The sequence below is a fragment of the Papaver somniferum genome, unplaced genomic scaffold (assembly GCF_003573695.1).
Source record: "Papaver somniferum cultivar HN1 unplaced genomic scaffold, ASM357369v1 unplaced-scaffold_44, whole genome shotgun sequence".
Lineage (NCBI taxonomy): Eukaryota > Viridiplantae > Streptophyta > Magnoliopsida > Ranunculales > Papaveraceae > Papaver > Papaver somniferum.
This window is the reverse complement of record NW_020646971.1, coordinates 53,898-72,415: the sequence shown is the minus strand read 5'-3', so window position 1 is coordinate 72,415 and position 18,518 is coordinate 53,898. Positions and strand designations below refer to the sequence as shown.

The 18,518-nt window shown below is 39.1% G+C and overlaps 3 protein-coding genes across 3 annotated transcripts; 2 read left to right on the top strand and 1 right to left on the bottom strand.

Annotated features, from left to right (window-relative positions):
• Window positions 1-4,548: 4,548 nt before the first annotated feature.
• Window positions 4,549-6,510, top strand: LOC113342579 (F-box protein At5g07610-like). The gene has a single exon (XM_026587081.1). It carries the CDS (start codon window positions 4,989-4,991, stop codon window positions 6,366-6,368), a length of 1,380 nt encoding a protein of 459 aa, XP_026442866.1. The 5' UTR covers window positions 4,549-4,988; the 3' UTR covers window positions 6,369-6,510.
• A 113-nt stretch (window positions 6,511-6,623) lies between these two features.
• On the top strand, window positions 6,624-8,640 carry LOC113342581 (high mobility group nucleosome-binding domain-containing protein 5-like). Its single transcript, XM_026587082.1, has 2 exons — window positions 6,624-7,076; window positions 7,926-8,640. Exons 1-2 carry the CDS (start codon window positions 6,940-6,942, stop codon window positions 8,368-8,370), a joined length of 582 nt encoding a protein of 193 aa, XP_026442867.1. The 5' UTR covers window positions 6,624-6,939; the 3' UTR covers window positions 8,371-8,640.
• Window positions 8,641-15,888: 7,248 nt separating this feature from the next.
• On the bottom strand, window positions 15,889-16,554 carry LOC113342575 (ribonuclease MC-like). Its single transcript, XM_026587079.1, has one exon. It carries the CDS (start codon window positions 16,552-16,554, stop codon window positions 15,889-15,891), a length of 666 nt encoding a protein of 221 aa, XP_026442864.1.
• Window positions 16,555-18,518: the final 1,964 nt, after the last annotated feature.

The window sequence follows — 18,518 nt, the reverse complement described above, 5'->3', positions numbered from 1 at the left end:
ATTAAGACAAGCCCATAAAAGAAAAAAAAAAGAAAAATAAAAGAAAAATAAAGAAAAACAAAAAAAATTATTACAATCCCAAATATAAAAAAAAAAAGAAAAAGAAAATAAAAATTATTACAATCCCAAAATAAATAATTAAATTAATTATAACAAGCCCAAATTTGGATTCAAATGAGGCCCAAGTGGGTTAACTCATGGGTTAGGCTTACTTGTTTTTTGGAGGGAAGCCCAAAAATAGGCTTTTAGTCCCCTTTTAGTTGCACAGCCCAGTTGGGCTTTATGATCGTCCTAAGCAGCTCACGTCCAAGCCCAGCAGCAACAACGAAGCCCAAGAGCAGAAGTTGCAAGCCCAGAGAAGTTGAGGTTACTGAGCCCAGCTCAGTTGGTTAAAGCCCAGCAACAAAGGTTGGATCAGAGCCCAGCAGCAGAGAAATATGCAAGCTCAGTTGACAGCTTCAGTTGGCAGCCCAGTTGGCTTGGCAGCAGCAGCTCCACACCAGCAGCAGCAGCAGCAGCAGCAGCAGCAACAGCAGCTTCACCAGCAGCAACTGCAGCTTCAGCAACACTTGCAGCAGCACAGCAGAAAACAAGCAGCAGAAACCAACACTTGCACACCAACAGCAGCAGCACTTGGAAGCAGCTCAGGCAACAGCAGACTTTGAAAACTTCAAAAATATGGCAGCCAGCTCCCCGGCAGCGGCGCCAAAAACTTGTTAGTCCCCGGCAACGGCGCCAAAAACTTGGCAGGCCTGGAAAAGTATATAAAATTATGCGCAGAAAAACGGGGGCCTACAGTAATACCGCAAGTGCACGGTCGTCGGTTGTAGCTCGTGCAAGTACGGGTCGATCCACAGAGATCGGGTGTGTTTTGTAATGTTTCTAGCTAATTGGGTTCTAGTTGTTGTTGGGCTTTGAATACCCTTTGGAACTGTTGGGCTTAATGGGTTTGTTTTTACAATGAAATGAACTGAGCTTGGGCTCAGTTTGGTTTTTGAAGTACAAATGGGCTTTGGCCTTAAACTTAGGCTTTTGATTAAGCCTGAATTGGATTGGGCCTTAATAATGAACTTGGGCTTTGGTCTTAAACATAGGCTTGGGCTGAACTGTGACTGTGAATTGAGAATTGAGCTCTAGCTTTTCACCTGGGCTTTGATTAAGTCCACAGTGGGCTTTTGTAATTAACCTGGGCTTCAGCAGTAACAAAAGCAATGCACAGCAGGGGAAAGCAAAGTCAATGCAGCAGCAGAAGTGGCAGAGAAGGCAATGTAGCAGCTGCACAAGCAGTGCACAACAACACAAGGCCAAGAAGAAGGAAAAGCAGTTAACAGGAAAAGGAGTAGCAGCAGGGGAAGCAAATAGCAGCACTAAGGCAGTGCAATGCAGTGAAAGAAAACAGCAACAGCAGCTGCAGGGCAGTGAATTAAAGATGAACCAAAGCAACAGAAGCAAAGGCCTAAGCCACAGAAAACAGTGCAAGCAAAGACCTAAGCAACAGGGTAGTGAACTAAAGATGAACAAAAGAGTTGCAGGGCAGTGGAAGCAAAGATGGCAGTGAAGCAAAGATAATGCAATAAAGAAGATGGCTAACAAAATAAACAAAAGGAAACACAAACAGGGCAACACATGGCAAAAGCAAAGAACAAAACAAGATGAACCAAGGCCTAAGGCCAAGGTCAGGGATGTGAATGAAACTAAAATGAAGCAATACTAAGGCAAGAATACAGGCAAACAAATAGAATGGGAAGAAAACTAGCTTGCTATGAGCACTAGTTTCTCCCAATGCTCAATCAACAGTGCAACCTAAGCATACAAAAGGAATGGCAAGAAAATCAGCTTGCTATGAGCACTGATTTCTTCCATTGCACAATCACATCAAAGCTTCAAATGCATCTAGCCTAGCATTCCATCAAATGTGACAGCAAATTAAACATAACAGTAAACATTACATGGCAGTGAGCAACAACACATGTTAACAGGACAAATGTAACAGGAATGAATTGGAAATTGAAACTAAACATTAACAGAACAAAGTAACAATCAATGGATAACAGTTAACATAACAAACATCAACAGGATATGAAAATAAAAACATTAACAGAAACATCACACTAAACAGTAATAACACACATTAACAGGATACATTTAACAGGATATGAAAGTCTAACATGAACATGAAACTGAACTGAGCTTGTAAATTAACATTTAACAGAACTTGAAAGTTCTGGATGCAGGCTAATCCAAACATCGTTTTTACAACACACCCACACTACATATTTATAGTCCACAACACAATTTCCCTAAGTACCTAATTAGGGTTCTTACCCAAAAGTCAGTTGAATTAGGTTTACCTAATTCCTTTGAAATTGATCCTTGAAATCGTCGACCCATGCTTTGTAATTGCTCCCTGACCTCTTCTCATGCGCCAATTGCAACTCTAGGTTACCTAATTCATCAATTTTTCACGCCTAGGGTTTCAGGCAGAGAAGCGTGAAAAAGTGAGGAAATAGAGAACTAGAGGGCTAGGGGGGAGATGGGTTTTGGTTGTTGGGTGATAGGGTGATGATGGTGGAGGTGTGGTGGTGGCAGTGAAGGTGAAGAAGGTGGTGGTACGGTTGCAGGGGAAGGTGATGGTGGTTCTCTGCTGTGGAGAAGAAAGAGGTCGACTGAGTTTGGGGTAGGGGGCGTTTGGTAGCTGGTATAGGGTTTGGTTGCTAGGGTGTTAGGCGGCTTCATCAAATTGGATGAACAGCGAGGATGAGCCGTGGGATGTGGAGCTGGTAGGTAGACCGGACGGTGATGCGGAGGCAAGCGGAGAGCGACCGTCGGATGAAGGGATACAACGAAACGAACGGTGCTAGATTAGGTTAGGTGCTGTAGTGTAAGGCGGGGATATCAAACTTTGATGAACAGCAAGGGAGCAACCGTTGGATTCAACTACCATCTAATCTGAAGGCTTGGAATTTCAGCGCTGTGGTGCTTGGCAGAGACTTCAGATTTTGATGATCTATGAAGGAGCGACCGTCGGATGCTTCTGAGAACTGATCTGATGGCTGATAACGGAGGCGCTTTTGTGTGTAGAAAATGAGGTTGTGCGCACCATTCTTCGCGGCTTCCTTGCGTGATTTCTCCCGGCTTTTCACTACTTTTCTGCTCTTTTTGCTCCGCAAGTCATCCAGACTTTATTTATTACCTAAAAATGCAAAATTAATTAATAAAAATATTTATTCTTGAAAACAATGAAAATACAGAATATGGGATAAAATGTAGAATTAATGCACAAAAGATGAGTTAAAATGCCAACAAAAAGGGATAAATATATACAATATTTGGCACTCATCACCAACTCTAAGTTGGTTAGCCCTATTTATAGTATTTTTACATAGTGGAGGACGGCTAACAAAACCCCTTTTTTCGGATCTGCCCTGAGATGAGATCGCACCCACTTACTTGGAGATCTCGCACGTTCTCTTGGACTTCGCACAGATCTTCACACTTTACTCGTGAGTTCGTGACGTCGTTGGCTTCGTCATTAAGGAATCCATACATGTTAAATCTCCAAAGCAAGTTTTTTTTCCATCCTCTGAATTACTTCATCCCAAACTGAAATATTCCTTGAAGTAGCACCTAATGGCAATCCAAAGTATTTTACTAGCAATTTCTCCATCTTACATCCTAATTCCACAGCTAAAGAATCAATAATATCATCTGGCCCCACACCTCTCCATCTTATCAAAGAAGTCTTCTCAAGATTCAACTTTATGCCAGTTAAAACCTCAAAAGGGCAAAGGATAAGCGATAACCTTCACATCTCCTCCTTGTCTGCATTAATGAAGAGAAATGTATCATCTGTAAACCGTAAGTGTGACACAATCAGACCTCTAGGAGCCACTTGAAATTCATGTATTTGTCCTCTTCTCACTGCATCTACCACAAGCTTAGACAACACCTCTACCACAAGCAGGAAAAGAAAAGGTGATAATGAATTTAAATTTTTTAGTTGAACAACCATTTACAAGCACATAAATATTTGATGTAGAGACACACCATTTCATCCATGTAATCCACTTTTCTCCAAATTCATGCTTCTTCAAAATGCACCAAAGAGTTTCCCATTTGATATTATCAAATGCCTTCTCCACCTACGTATTAATACAGTCGGTAGATATGAAAAATGATTTTCACCGCCACCCGACGACACCCTTGATTAACACCATTGGGACAGACTAAACATCCTATCTGCAGAGTTTTAGGCCTATCCGCGCAGTGCATGAATTTATTTCACCCATTAAATGTCTGTGGGACAATATGCTGGGAGAACACTGGGTACATAGAGGGGTTTATTTTAAACACATATCTCTACTTAGTTTAAATTAATTGGCTCACCAGTATTTTCTCAAATGAGGACGACTAGTGTTCAGAAGCATTAACTAGTGTTCAGAAGCATTAACTATGATATAGGATGGATGGATGGTTAGGAGAAAAAGTAGCTCCAATGTCAGGTAGAAAACAATACAGTTATGCTATTTTAGAACCAGATGGGGACGACGATATGAGGGTGTTCAGAAGGTATCTTCTCCTCCCAAACAGGTCCATTCACATTAAAAGAAACAAATTGGAAGAAGATTGAAAATCAAAAACGATTATGAAGAGACGAAAAGAAGCATTAAAGTTTATGATTTGATGTTCTTTTCTAAAACTTCTAATCACTCTATTTTCTTTCCTATGTTCACGCGATCACTTTTGGGTCGTCTCTTGTTACAGCCAAACACGTAATTAACTATCACATTGTCCAAAATATAAGCGGTTACATGCACTGGATCTCGAAACTTTGGTCAAAACCTTTTGTTAAGTGATCCCGACTTTTTCCATTGCTCCGTGATAAACATAGTAGTTCAATCAGATTTAAGGTTTCATTTCTAACAACCGGAAACAAAGGGTTTCTGGCAGGTCGATAATTCATTCTGATTTGCGGCGTTTGGATCAGGATGTTATCTTCTTCATCATCATCAGGTATGAATTTTCCTGTGGACAATAATTCTTCATCATTATCAGCGACAAAAGTAGCCAACAATTCTGATATTTTATCACAAATTCTATTATGTCTACCTGTGAAATCTCTATTGATCTTCAAATCTGTATCCAAAAAATGGTTATTTTTAATTTCTGACCCATATTTCGCTAACAATCATTCTTGTCGGAAGACCAGCTTTAAAATCCCTGGGTTGTTCATAGAGAAACTAAGACGTCCTTCAGGTCCTCCTGATGATCCAGAATTTGAATTTCCTTTTATCTTCCTTAACAATGATAATGATGATGATGCTACTACCGGTGGCGGAGGAGTCCCCCTAAAAACCCTAGATTTTGTGGAAGTGCCTCCGCGAAATTGGGAAGGTCCTATTGCTGAAACTAGCTTAAGAATAGAACATTCTTGTAATGGTCTATTATGTTGCACTAGGATAACATCTCAGATGGCCAAGGAGCCGCGTATCGTAATCCACCACATTTACATTTACAATCCAACCACAAAACGATACAAAGCTCTTCCTCGATCCCCCTTTAGAGATGTCGTCAAAGATTATTGGAATGGAGTTAAAAGTGTATCTTTAGCTTTTGATCCAATCAAGTCTCCAGATCACTATCAGGTTATCTGCATCTGGGTAGATATAGGGAAGTTTGAAGAACATGATCTTTATTATATCGAAATATACTCCTCTAAAACAAACTCATGGAGGTTATCTGCGGAGAGTCCTTTTTCAGCACGTCCTCTCAGTTCCTCTAGGGCGCCAGGTGTGTTATGGAACTGTTTCCTTAGGCCAGGTGTGTTTTGGAATGGTTGTTTGCATTGGATCTCGATATTCTCGACCATGGAAGATGAAGCGTCAGTGTATTTTGATATTGAACAAGATTTAGTAAAGCCGCTGCCGTTGCCAGCTGTGCCTAATGATGATGTGTGGAATTTTAAATATATTGGAGAGTGTAGAAATCATTTGTATCTTGTAGGGATTATTGGATCATGTCCTGATAATTACAGCATCTTCGAAATGGAGAAAGATTACAGTGGGTGGAATCTTATATACAAGCTCGACCTAGAAAGAATTATAAATGCATACCACCTAGACACGGTAACGCATTATAACAATACCATGGATTATTATGTGTGGGTAATGTTTCTTGGGGAAGCCGAAGAGAAATCATCAACAAAATTGGTGCTGTTGATAAACGCTACTCAACTTATATCCTATGATCTGAAAGAGATGAGCTATAGGGAGATCTATCATTTCGATCCAAAAACTCTCACCATGACTCCAGGTTCAGGCTCACGGGGTTATGTTCATCAGTACATACCGTCGCTTGCCTGTGTTTGAATATTTTCATGGCCTCTCTCACTTGTTACACTTAACTAAAGTTAATCTTCAACTTTATAATGTCATGTTCAGCCCTTGTTTTGTGTCATGCAATCAGTTCTGCAATGAACCGAAAATATATCCATTTATGTTGTTTACTATCGTTATTGGCTTGCATTACTGCTTTACTATGCACGGGTCTATATCGTTTTTCGCATATAAGTTTTTTAAGTTGATTTTTTTTCCAAGTCTAGTAATACACCGATTAATTGGGGCCTCATAATATAATTGGGGGCCTAACCAAATTTATAACCGCCCCAGAATAAATAAGAGGCTTCAAAAATGATGGTGAAAATACCAGTTTACCCTTCTCTAATAACTAACCCTAAAATCCTATTAACAATTAAACCAAAGTCCCCCATTTACTTTTCAAAAGAAAACTGTCTCTTCTTCTCCTCGCACAGTCGTTCTATTTTCTTCTTCTCATCCCACAATCTTCCATTAACGATTAGAGAAGAAAAAATTTCATCTGATTCATCGTCTCAATCGTCGATGCGAAAATTTTAATCGACGATTAACTTCTTCTACAAACATGGCACGTACGGAGATGACTGCGAGACTAGCCAATCAAATCCCCAATCTCGTCGATATCGTTAAAGCGGCGAAGGACTATTCGAGAACAAGGAAGAAATCAAAACCGCCGGAGAAAGAAATGGCTCCAATTAGAAGGTATGTCCATTAAAACCTCAAACTCTAACTTGGATTTTTCAGTTTAATTTGATGTTGTACTGAAAAATTAGGGTTTGAAATCGAAAAAATGGATTCTCATAATTCTGGTCGTTAATCACGAAACTTGTATCTCTAATGATTTTTCATGTTTTCTTAACGATTTTTGATGTTTGGTTAACGATTTTTCATATGCATGTTGGACTTCGGAGAAATCGTCAACCATTAGGGTGGTGGAGTTAACGATTCCTTCTATTATTTTTTTTAGGTTATAGTCGTTAACCAATTTCTTAACGATTTTAGCTATGCATGTGAAAATGATGGACGACCAATTTTCGAAATCAACGACTCTATGAAATTCCATACCACCTCTCTGTCGCAAATATTGAAGTAGTCGTCCACATAATACCAAAATCTTAACGATTATTGTAGACGACCAATTTTAGAAATGAACGACACTGTGCCATACATATGTTTCCCCTCTGTCAAAATTTTTGAAATGGTCGTTAAGGAATTAATATTTCTCAACGGTTTTAGCTATGCATGTGAAAATGTTGGACGACCAATTTTAGAAATCAACAACTCTATGAAATTCCAAACATCTCTTTGTCCCAAATATTGACGTAGTCGTCCACATAATACCAAAATGTTAACGATTCTTGTGGACGACCAATTTTAGAAGTGAAACGACATACATAAATTAGAAATGGTCATTAAGTAAAATCGCTTGAATCGCTAAAAATTAACTGAAAATCTTAACGATTTGCATGTGGTCGTTAGGTTTTGTAAGAGTCGTTTACTTTAGGAATTGTTTCTGACGACTTTTGAATATTTTTGTTGTTGGCCTTTCAGTAGCAAGAATAAAAAGGATAAGAATGTGTTGGTAACTCCTCCATCCAAACCTCCCCGCAACTTAAAATACCTAAATGCGGGTCTATTACGAGGAAAAACACCGAGTGAGGTAGCCGCAACTATCCGCGAACCCAGAGAACCATGTGCTGATTCCGATGAATCGTCGTCTTCATTAGATGTTGTTATATCTACAACCCCAAGCGATGAAGAAGAAGTCGCGGAACATGAGGAGGAGGATGGTAATGATGGTAATGGTGGTAATCATGGTGATGAGGAGACAGAGAATGAGGAAGAGGGGGATCAAGGTAATGATGGAAATGGTAGTGGTAGAGGTGATGAAGAGGGGGTTGAAGATGATGGTAATGATGGAAATGGTAATGAAAGAGATGATGGTGGTAGTAGTGATAAGGAGGAGGATGAAATTCAGGAGCAGCAAGAGGATTAAATTCAGGAGCGGGAGGAGGATGCGGCGCAACCACAGCCTGAGTCGAAGGGGAAAGGTCCAATTGCACCCAGCGCGACACATTCCACCCATGTGTTTGCAGCTTACTCGTCTTAGCAATGGGAAAGCCAGAGGTGAACCTAAAGACGGCGCAAAAGTTCTATTTGGATATGCTAGCTCGTGGGCCCGTACCATCTATGAGACAATTGCAACATTCTCAACTTTGCTTTTCATATGATATGTTGATATTCAATTTCTTATGTTTAATTTGTATTTGTTTGTCTTTTGTAGGATCATAGGAATGCCACGCGTCTTTTTAGACACCCATCTTCTTATGCAAAAATGAAAAAATGACCGCTAGAAGATGAATGTGCAAGAGTGAGAAAAATTGTTGAAAACTCAGGTTTAAGTTTATTTTTTTCCAAGTCTAGTAATAATGCATAGACTTGGCAAAATGAATAATGGAAATAGGTAATAGCAAGTCATTTTTTTATGGTGGTTACTACTTCAAAGTTCAAATGCATCTTTTGGTAACATATTTTTCATAACGTTGTTATTATCTGGTTAACGATTATTCTCACAATTTATTATTGCCTCGATAATTTCTTTTTTCGTACAATTTCGTAACCGTGTCGTTAGTTGTTACAATAGTTTAAAAAATGTTCGACGTCCATCATATATCTATGATATCATTTCATTTCTAACTGATGCTACAGATATATGATGGACGTCGAACATTTTTTAAATTATTGTAACAACTAACGACACGGTTACGAAATTGTACGAACAAAGAAATTATCAAGGCAATAATAAATTGTGAGAATAATCGTTAACTAGATAATAACAGCGTCATGAAAAATATGTTATCAAAAGAGGAATTTGAACTTTGAAGTAGTAACCACCATTAAAAAATGACTTGTTATTACCCGTTTCCATTGTTCATTTTGCCAAGTCTATGCATTATTACTAGACTTGGAAAAAAATCAACCATAAAAAAATGACTTGCTATTACCTGATTAAGACCTCTAATTAGGGAGGCTCAATAAGACCTGACGAACAACTACAACCACACTAACATTATTTTTACAGGATAAAGAAGTATGGAGCGAAAAGAATGATAAAGGTATTAAAATAAAAGAAGAAACAGAGGCAATTGTACACCTGCGAACAACAGAGGCACAACCAGGGGTATAAAAATATATTAAGGATATGTTATTCGCACGCACACAATTGCATATTCTCACAAGCACATACATCTTGACACTGCTTATGCAATAGAACAAGTGTATGTATCGTCTTACATGCACATATATCGTCATGTTCGCACATATGCATAATATATTGTCTAATTTCAAGAAAAATAAAGAAACTAACAGAAAAGGAAAGGAGCAGGAGAAGAGCAGAAAGAAAGATAAAAATTACATTCAACAAAAAAGGTTGTGGTACATGTACAAAGGAAAGAGTTTATGGTACAAAAGATGTAGATCCCATTAAAGGAGAACAAAGGAAAATGTATATTTTGGATCAGCGTTATCTTCACCATCCTCTGAATTATGACCCTCCTCAACTTCGTCATCTTCATCATCAGTTTCATATTCAACATCGATGTCAGAAATCTCAGAAGTTTCTTCGTTCTCTCCTAGATCCTCAAATTCATAATCTGGGAAAGGAATGTTATGTTGGGAGCACAAGATACCAATTTGTTCCTCAAGAGATCTATTACGGGTGCGCATGGCCTCCTTTGTCAAATTGGAAACGATAACTAAGAGCTTTTTCTTCAACCTGCGATACTTAGCATCACGAGTTTCATATTTCGCATCCGCCCGGTCAGACTCTGCAACAGATTTTTCCTTAAGGCTCTCAATCTCGGCCAAGTGCTTCTTTTCAGCGGCTGCGAGAAAAGAGGGATAACAGTCAAAATTCGCACGAACATAATCTCATCACCAAATAAGAGGCAGAATTGTTAAAGATAATAGGAAACCTTCCCTTTCGGAGATGAGGGTTTTAACAAGAGAAACATGGTCAGACTCTAAGCTGACACTCGTAGCTAACCCCAACCTAGCATTGCCAAGGACCCTAGCAGCCCACTCAAACTCTGCATCATTCTCTATTAGAAGACGAGAACGAAAACCCTTTTCACATGCGAGAAATGCATCTCTCTCACTAATAACACGATCCCTCTCTATTTGAACCTGTAACAGAGCATCATGGTGCTGCTTTATAGCCTTCGCACCATTCTCAATCACCTTGTCCTTCTGAGCAATGAGTGTATTCCTGCTTGCTTCCAAGGTTCGAAACTTCTCCTTATCCTCACGGAGGCGTTTTTGGAAATTTCGCATAATAGCCAATAGAGGCCTATGATCACTAATAAGAGATTCATATTTCGACTTCAATTCTCCCCAGCTAAGGTCATCATAACTTCGCATGGGAAAGTTGTCTAAAGAGGCATCAAGTAGCTAGAGGAGGGCATCGTTATCCTCCGGAAGACGAGCTGCCTCATCAGTTAAATTATAAACGTCTGCAGAGTTAAACTACAGAAGGAGTGTATGAAAACAGGGAAAGGAATCATAAAACTTAGGGGAACAAAAGACAACACACTTATTAATTGATTATTTCTTCTACGAAGGGTTTCGACCGCTTGCTCCTTATTCAAAAGCTCTCCTTTAAGTCTTGCACACTCATCCTCTAAAAGATGATTCTTCTTGTGCGAATCTGAGGCGACCACATGAGAAGCTCTCGCACCCTACAAAAATCAGAAAGTATGAAGGGCAAAGATAATAAGAAAGGATAAAACGTAAAATAAGGGACACCATAGTTAAAGAAAATGCATACCAAGGAAGTTAGGGAAAAGAGGAACCCTGGAGATATAACATAGGCAGATCCTCGCAGGGAATCGTGGCTTAGAGTAGGAGCATCGCATATTGAAGAGATCGTCTGGAAAATGCGAGTTAACTTATCATCACCAGCGGATGCAAGAGAGTCCCTGAAGATGTGTGACAGAAGAGCCATGGGAAAGTCTGAGGAAGACTCTTCCGGGAATGGCAACTCGCTCCCTTGAAAGTCATTATTTTGAAAGTCAGGAGCTGAGAGATTAGGAGATGAAGCAGAATGGGTAGTCTTCCTCTTCTAGGAGACGCGCCTCTTAGAAACAGTAGCAGCATGGGTAATCTTACCCTTAAGCTTCGCATCTGTAGCAGGTTTCGAGCGAGTGGGATCTTCCTCCTCACTTTCAGAAGAACTCTCACCCTCAGGAGCGGCTGCATTAAGATCACCAAGATTCACAAAATAAAAGATATTTCTTACTTCATCAGTGAGTGAATGAAGAGCTTCAAGAGTGTTAGGTTTCTGGAAGCGCCTATAGTTGGTCTTTAGCCTGGAGATCTGGAAACAAGGAGAATAATGAGGCAAGAAAGAAGAAATTGTAGACAGGCTGATAAGGGGGCGAAAGAATACGTACCATTTTTGCCTCCTCAGACCAAACTATTCCCAAGAGGGATAAGGCAAGAAACCTTCGGGGAAAGGGTTGACCGTTCTGTTGTTATCATAACCAGTAATGTATGCACCTTCCAGATCCACGGGAAACACATACCAACTATTATCATTTGAATTTCGCGCAGTGCGATTAGTTTTATCATTCCAGTCAACATCTCGCATGATCCTCTCATTCTCTGCGAGACCATCCTTTCTTACTAAGCGAACAACCCAGCGAGAATATGCAGGCTTCATCACCGCCACGTCATAATTAGAAAAGAATTTCTCAAGAGTATACTCTACAGGATTGATCTCTACATCAGCATACGCGGGATTCCAGTATTCTTTTGGGTGAAGGGATCTTAGACTAGCAGCTCTACGAGCGAACTCTACCATTATTCTGATTGCATCACCGCTTAGTTGGTAGATCGCACATTTGAAGCTCAGATGCGAGAGGATTCGGTAAAAAAGAGGAATTTGCATATCTATAAGAGGAATAGGTAAACCAGCAATCAATTGCCCCACAGAGACGATGATCTTCTGATCACTCCATTGATCAAATTTAAACCAATCTGGGTTAAGGGTAGTTTTAGGACCTGATTCAGGGGGAACGGTTAATTTAAACCCCTTATCCCTGAACTCCACCGTGAGTCTATCAAAATTTCCAGTCATCTTCCATCCCACTTTATGACCCATGATTGTTCTTGAAGGAGAAAGGTTGAAGATATATCATGATGAACGAGACAATGAAGAACATCAAGGAAAAGAGAAAGAAAAGGAAAGCGACAAAGAATCAAGAAAGAATAGTAGAGGATTTAAATTCTAAATTAACCAAGATACGATCAAAGGTTGGTTGATTGGGTCGAAGGAAGCGCAGGTTGCAGTAGAGAGAAAGGGAGAGTTGCAGAGCTTGAAAAAGAAACGAAAGAGTAAAAGAAGATGAGGAAGAAAGGGGAAGATATTTAAAGATTTCGTTTCCCTCTTTTCGAAAACGTACGCATATATGACTGATGAGAAAGGAAGCGACAGTTGCAGAAACCAATCGCAACGTGTCAATAAGTAAGGCAATAAGTACACACATGGTGAGAGTAAAGAACGATATCTCGGAAAAACTGATAGAAAAGGAATACGGAAGGATGGTACGGCGCTAACATTCGCACGAAGTTGAGAACAAGTTCCCTCCTCAGTTTTTCTTAGGGAATACGAAAAGACGGCAAGGTGCGGATACTCAAGTGGTTATGCGAAGTAGAAGGTAAGAATGAGTTCTCTCACCGCTCTTCTTTCTATGAAGATTAATGAGAGAATAGGCAAACTGTAGGGGAAAAATATTGTACCTTTATATATCATGCGAAGGAAACCACTTCATAAAGGAGCGAAGATAATTCGCACATGCGGATTGTAAATGACGAAACCAATGACGTCACGAACTCAGGAGTAAATTGTGAGGATCTGTGCAAAGTCCTAAGTAATGTGCGAAGATCTCCATGAAAAAGGGTGCGAGTTATCGCGCGACAGATCCGAAAAAAGGATTTTATTAGCTGTCTTCCACTATGTAAAAATAGTATAAATAGGGCTAACCAACTTAGAGTTTAAGAGGATTTTTTAAAGTTAGTTAGAGTAGAACTTTAAGAGAGAGAAAATTATTTGCTCTCCAAGTTAGAGTTTTGCTTTATTTTTGTATTCACCGATTTCATATTAATAAAGATTGCCTAAGTTTTATGTTATAGATGTGATTTGTTCAATAATTCTTACAAAGGGTGTGGTAGTGAGATTTCTCGCTACTACATACTTTGAAGCTATAATGAGTCCCATTTCTTTGGCTTTATCTAGCATCTTCGACAACACCTACGCAATTTCAGAAACAAGAAGGGTGACAGCGGATCACCCCGGCGAATCCCTCGCAAGCTTTTAAATTTCTCAGTGGACTTCCCATTGATTAAAACCGATAAATGTATTCAGCAACCTTGGATCCACCTTTTCTATTTAGATCCAAAACCAATTCTATCTTGAACGTAGTCTAGACACACCCAGTTCGCTCTATCATACGCTTTCCTAACATCAATTTTACACACAAACCCAGGTTCTCCTGATCTCAACGTTAACTAGAGTCCATGCACTCTTTGGCCACAAGAACCTTAAATTTGGCAGTGCAATAAGATTGTAGCTGTTAAGATGAACCATAACACTATATCAAACGTCACGGATGAGCATGTGGCACGACACAACACGTTAGTTAAATGGGACGTGTTGGGGTTGGCTAATCGGTACAGTAGCCCAGCACAACATGCAGCACAGATGAGCATGTGGCACGACACAACATAACACGTTAAGAAAGCACGTCATAATATGTATAAAAAACTGCAAAATATGGCATAGTACATCACATTTTGTGTATATGTCACAAAAGAAAAAAAAAACATTTATTTTAGCAAATTATTGACATTTTATTAACGTTATGTTGACTTATTTCCATAATAACACATATAATACCTAAATATTTCGAAAACCTTTATATTGAAAAATATGAAATACATGTGGCCGGCACGACAAAACACGAATACAACACGTTTATTTTTTTAGCACAACCCAACACAACACGTCTTCTAGCACAGTACAACACGTCACGTCATGATCTCCGGCACGACACATCACAGCACGTTACATATCACGCTAAACACCTGATTTTGTGGGTTGCGTTGTGCTGGGCCGACACTTTTTACACCTCTACATGACATGGGTCGCTTTTGCAAGTAATATCTTTGAGTGAGATTCTTCAGACCTATTTCGTGCCTTCCTGTGCGACCACGTGGCGAGCCTTTATTTGCGTACCTACAAACCCTGTGCAAAAAGACTTATGATTCTTCTTTCGATTCAGTGTTAGCTACTGCAACACTACATTTTTCTGCGCCTTTTACTGTCTGCCCAAAGCATCTTATACAGTAACAAACGAATTGAAGTTAGAAATTAGGATAATTGTTTGTATTTGTAGAGTAAATACTATAAAAACACCACAGACATCACACAGAAAATGATAGACAGTATAAATACTAATAATTCTTTTTTCGCAGAATTCATTGCCTAAATTCATAATTTATCGTAAAATATAAGATTTTTCCTCTTTCAATTAATGAAATCCAAATTTTGCCACTGAAAGAGCGATGTAATTCGAAAGCATCTTAAACATAATAATCAAATTGAGAGAATAAGGATCACCCATATAAATCCCTAGATAGTTTATACAAACCAAATACAATTTAAAGACCCAACATTCAAATTAATTAAAAACCTTTCAAATTAATCAAAACACAAACCATCTCAAGTAAAATTAAACTCAACAATTAAAGAGGAGGATTATGAGATTATGACGATGATTACCATGATGGAGAGTAGACAATCATCTTAGCAAAAAACATAAATAAGATGAAGAAGTTCAATATATCAGTGAATTGATATCATTTCCACCCTTTTTTTTTAGTAGGGTTTATTACTCAAACCCTGGTCTTAAAAGATTATTGTTGCCATGGAAAGGGTATATAAAGATGAAACATAGAAAGTTGCAGAGGATTTTGGTCAAGGAAAGCAGAAATTCTAATCCTCTTTTTATTTCTCTCTCTTGAAACTGATACATGGAATGAATAAAATCCAACTCGTCTGACCACATCATTGCCCCAGCTCAGCACGCGTGAAAATGGCGAGTAAGTAGGATGCACCTAGCGCGACCGGAACTTTATACAAGCTCATTATTATGAAATAGACTAGCATGGTACAATGATTTGATCATTTACTAACCTATAATAAATTAGATTTAAAGGTATCAAATTGTTAGGTCAAATTTAAAAGCCGGTCAAGAATCAAGAATCGGTTTTTTTAAGAATCCATTCGATTTTCTAAATGTTGGCTCGAATTGTGAATCGTAAGATTCTAAAAACTATGTTGTAAATGATGTTAACATGAGAGGAGACAGTATGTATGTTTCATTTAATTTTAATTTAAATGTTGAACACAAAAACAGTATCCTGTTTTATTCGGATCCGGATTCGTGAAATAAGATTAACGCTGTCGTAGATGAATGAATCCAGGTTTACATTGTTGTGGCCAAGTACTGTCCTCCAGGGTCCACCCGTGGAATCCTGTCCCGGCCTGGTACTTGTAGCGGAAACGGATTTCTAGCAGCTCTTGGTTTCGAATACAAATCATCTGCACGTTTTTCCCCAGAAGAACCCTTATAGTCTGTAGCAAAAGATCTCTATTTACGTTTCCACCAGAAAACGAATTTACTATTTGTTGTCTGAAGTCTCTGTAATTAACGAGATCAATTACTTTCTGGAAATACTCCCTCTGTGTGAACCTGGAGCACCTTCCGTGTTTCCACCATTCGTTCCTCCAAAACTGCTCGTCTGTGCCGCTCTCAGCGTTGATCCAGATGTTAGTCAAGGCATTTTTAATAGGTATTATAAATACTGGATCATATGCAGGACCAGTTGTACAGTACCGAGTCGCTTGTCCCTGTAGCCAGAGGCCGTGGACAGTTAATGTTCTTGGAAAGATCTTTTTTGAGCACCCGGGGTTCCCGTTACATACTGCTGGATTCCATTGAAGTGCAAGAGCGTAATCAAATGACTGAGTAAGTACTGATACATTTGTTGCTTCAATTGATGGTTCCAGTAGAAGAGATGATGATAAAACTAAAACATAGTAGAGTACAGAGATGGTCATCGTGTTTGAAGGTGTTGAATATTATTAGGAGGATGAGAAAGGTGTGATGCGCTCAAGGATAATTATCAACTGGTATTTATAAGGGATTATAAGATTCCCACTATCACATTCCAAATTCCGAAACACACACTTAAAAGTTTGCTATTCTTACGGTTCAATTTTAAGTTTTAAGTTGTTTTTGTTTTAGTACGTGTCTATCTCTTTTGGTCGTAGAGAATAAATAGAGCGGGGTTTACTCTTTCAACCTGTTGAACGTGGCTTAGTCAGTAGGAGTTTTTGATATTGTTTTGAATTACCGAGTTTATTTCCTAGCATTTAAGATGGGTTTGCAAATAGCAAAGTTCCAAGTTTCATATAGATCACGCAATGATCTAACCTTTCCCGGTGTTTATTTCCTAGAGAGAGTGGTATTGATGAGAATAAGCCCGCCTCCTTTGGACATGTATTTTTTCTTCCACGGAGCCAATCTCTTCTGAATTTTTTCAAGCACCGAATCCCATATTTGTTGCTTCCTATCCTCAGCCCCAAAGGCAAATCAAGGTAAGAAAATGGAAGCTTGCCTATAGAGCAGCTTAGGACACTAGCTGCTTGATAACCCAACTCTGTATCAACGACCTCCTAACTGATCACTATAAGACTACTCTTAGCAAATTCACCTTGAGTTCAGTAACTTCCTCAAAACACATTAGTATAGCCTTGACATTTTCCACTTCTTCAACTTTAGCATCCACCATTAGTAAAATATCGTCTGCGAACTGTAAAGGCATAATACTTTTACTTTCTGCACTTGCTTTGGAGCCTGTAATGAGTCCCATTTCTTTGGATTTATCTAGCATCTTCGATAACGCCTCCGCAATTTCAGAAACAAAAACGGTGACAGCGGATCACCCCGGCGAATCCCTCGCAAGCTTTGAAATTTTTCAGTGGCCTTCCCATTGATTAAAACCGAGAAATGTATGGTCTTTAAGCAACCTTGAATCCACCTTTTCTATTTAGGACCAAAACCAAATCTATCTTGAACGTAGTCTAGACACACCCCGTTCTCTCTATCATTCGCTTTCCTAATATCAATTTTACACACGAACCCAGGTTCTCCTGATCTCAACGTTAACTAGAGTCTATGCACTCGTTGGCCACAAGAACCTTAAATTTGGCAGTGCAATAAAGATTGTAGCTGTTAACATGAACCATAACACTGTATCAAGCGTCAGTAAATAACGTGTATACTAATTCATTCATGGAGGTGGTTTAGAGAGAAAACTGCTTTTCTCACTTTCTTCCATCAGCTCAACGGTGGAGTCTTAAGTCTTTTGTTTCTCAACTCGCGATACCTAGTAGAATGAACTGAAACGTGCATGAGGAGGTTTATTAATTAATTGGGAGTACCACTGAAATAAGAGTTATAAATTGGGTCGTGCCAGCACGAACACAGTCCAGCACAGTACGCTAAAATTTGAGCACAACTCACTCCAACAAGTGACTTAGCCCAGCACGGCACAACACGTTAATTCAATGGGACGTGTTGGGGTTGGCTAATCGGCACAGTAGCCCGACACAACATGCGGCACGAATGAGCATGTGGCACGACACAGCATAACACGTTAAGAAAGCACGTCATAATATGTATAAAAAATTGCAAAATATGGCATAATACATCACATTTTGTGTAAATGTCACCAAAAAAAACATTTATTCTAGCAAATTATTGACATTTTATTAACGTTATGTTGGCTTATTTCCATAATAACACATATAGTACCTAAATATTTAGAAAACCTTTATATTGAAAAATATGAAATACATGTGGCCGGGCACGGCAGAACACGATACAACACGTTTACTTTTCTGGCACAACCCAACACAACACGTCTTCTAACACTGTACAGCACGTCACGTTATAATCTCCGGCACAGCACGGCACATAGTACGCTAAACACCTGATTTTGTGGGATGTGCTGTGATGG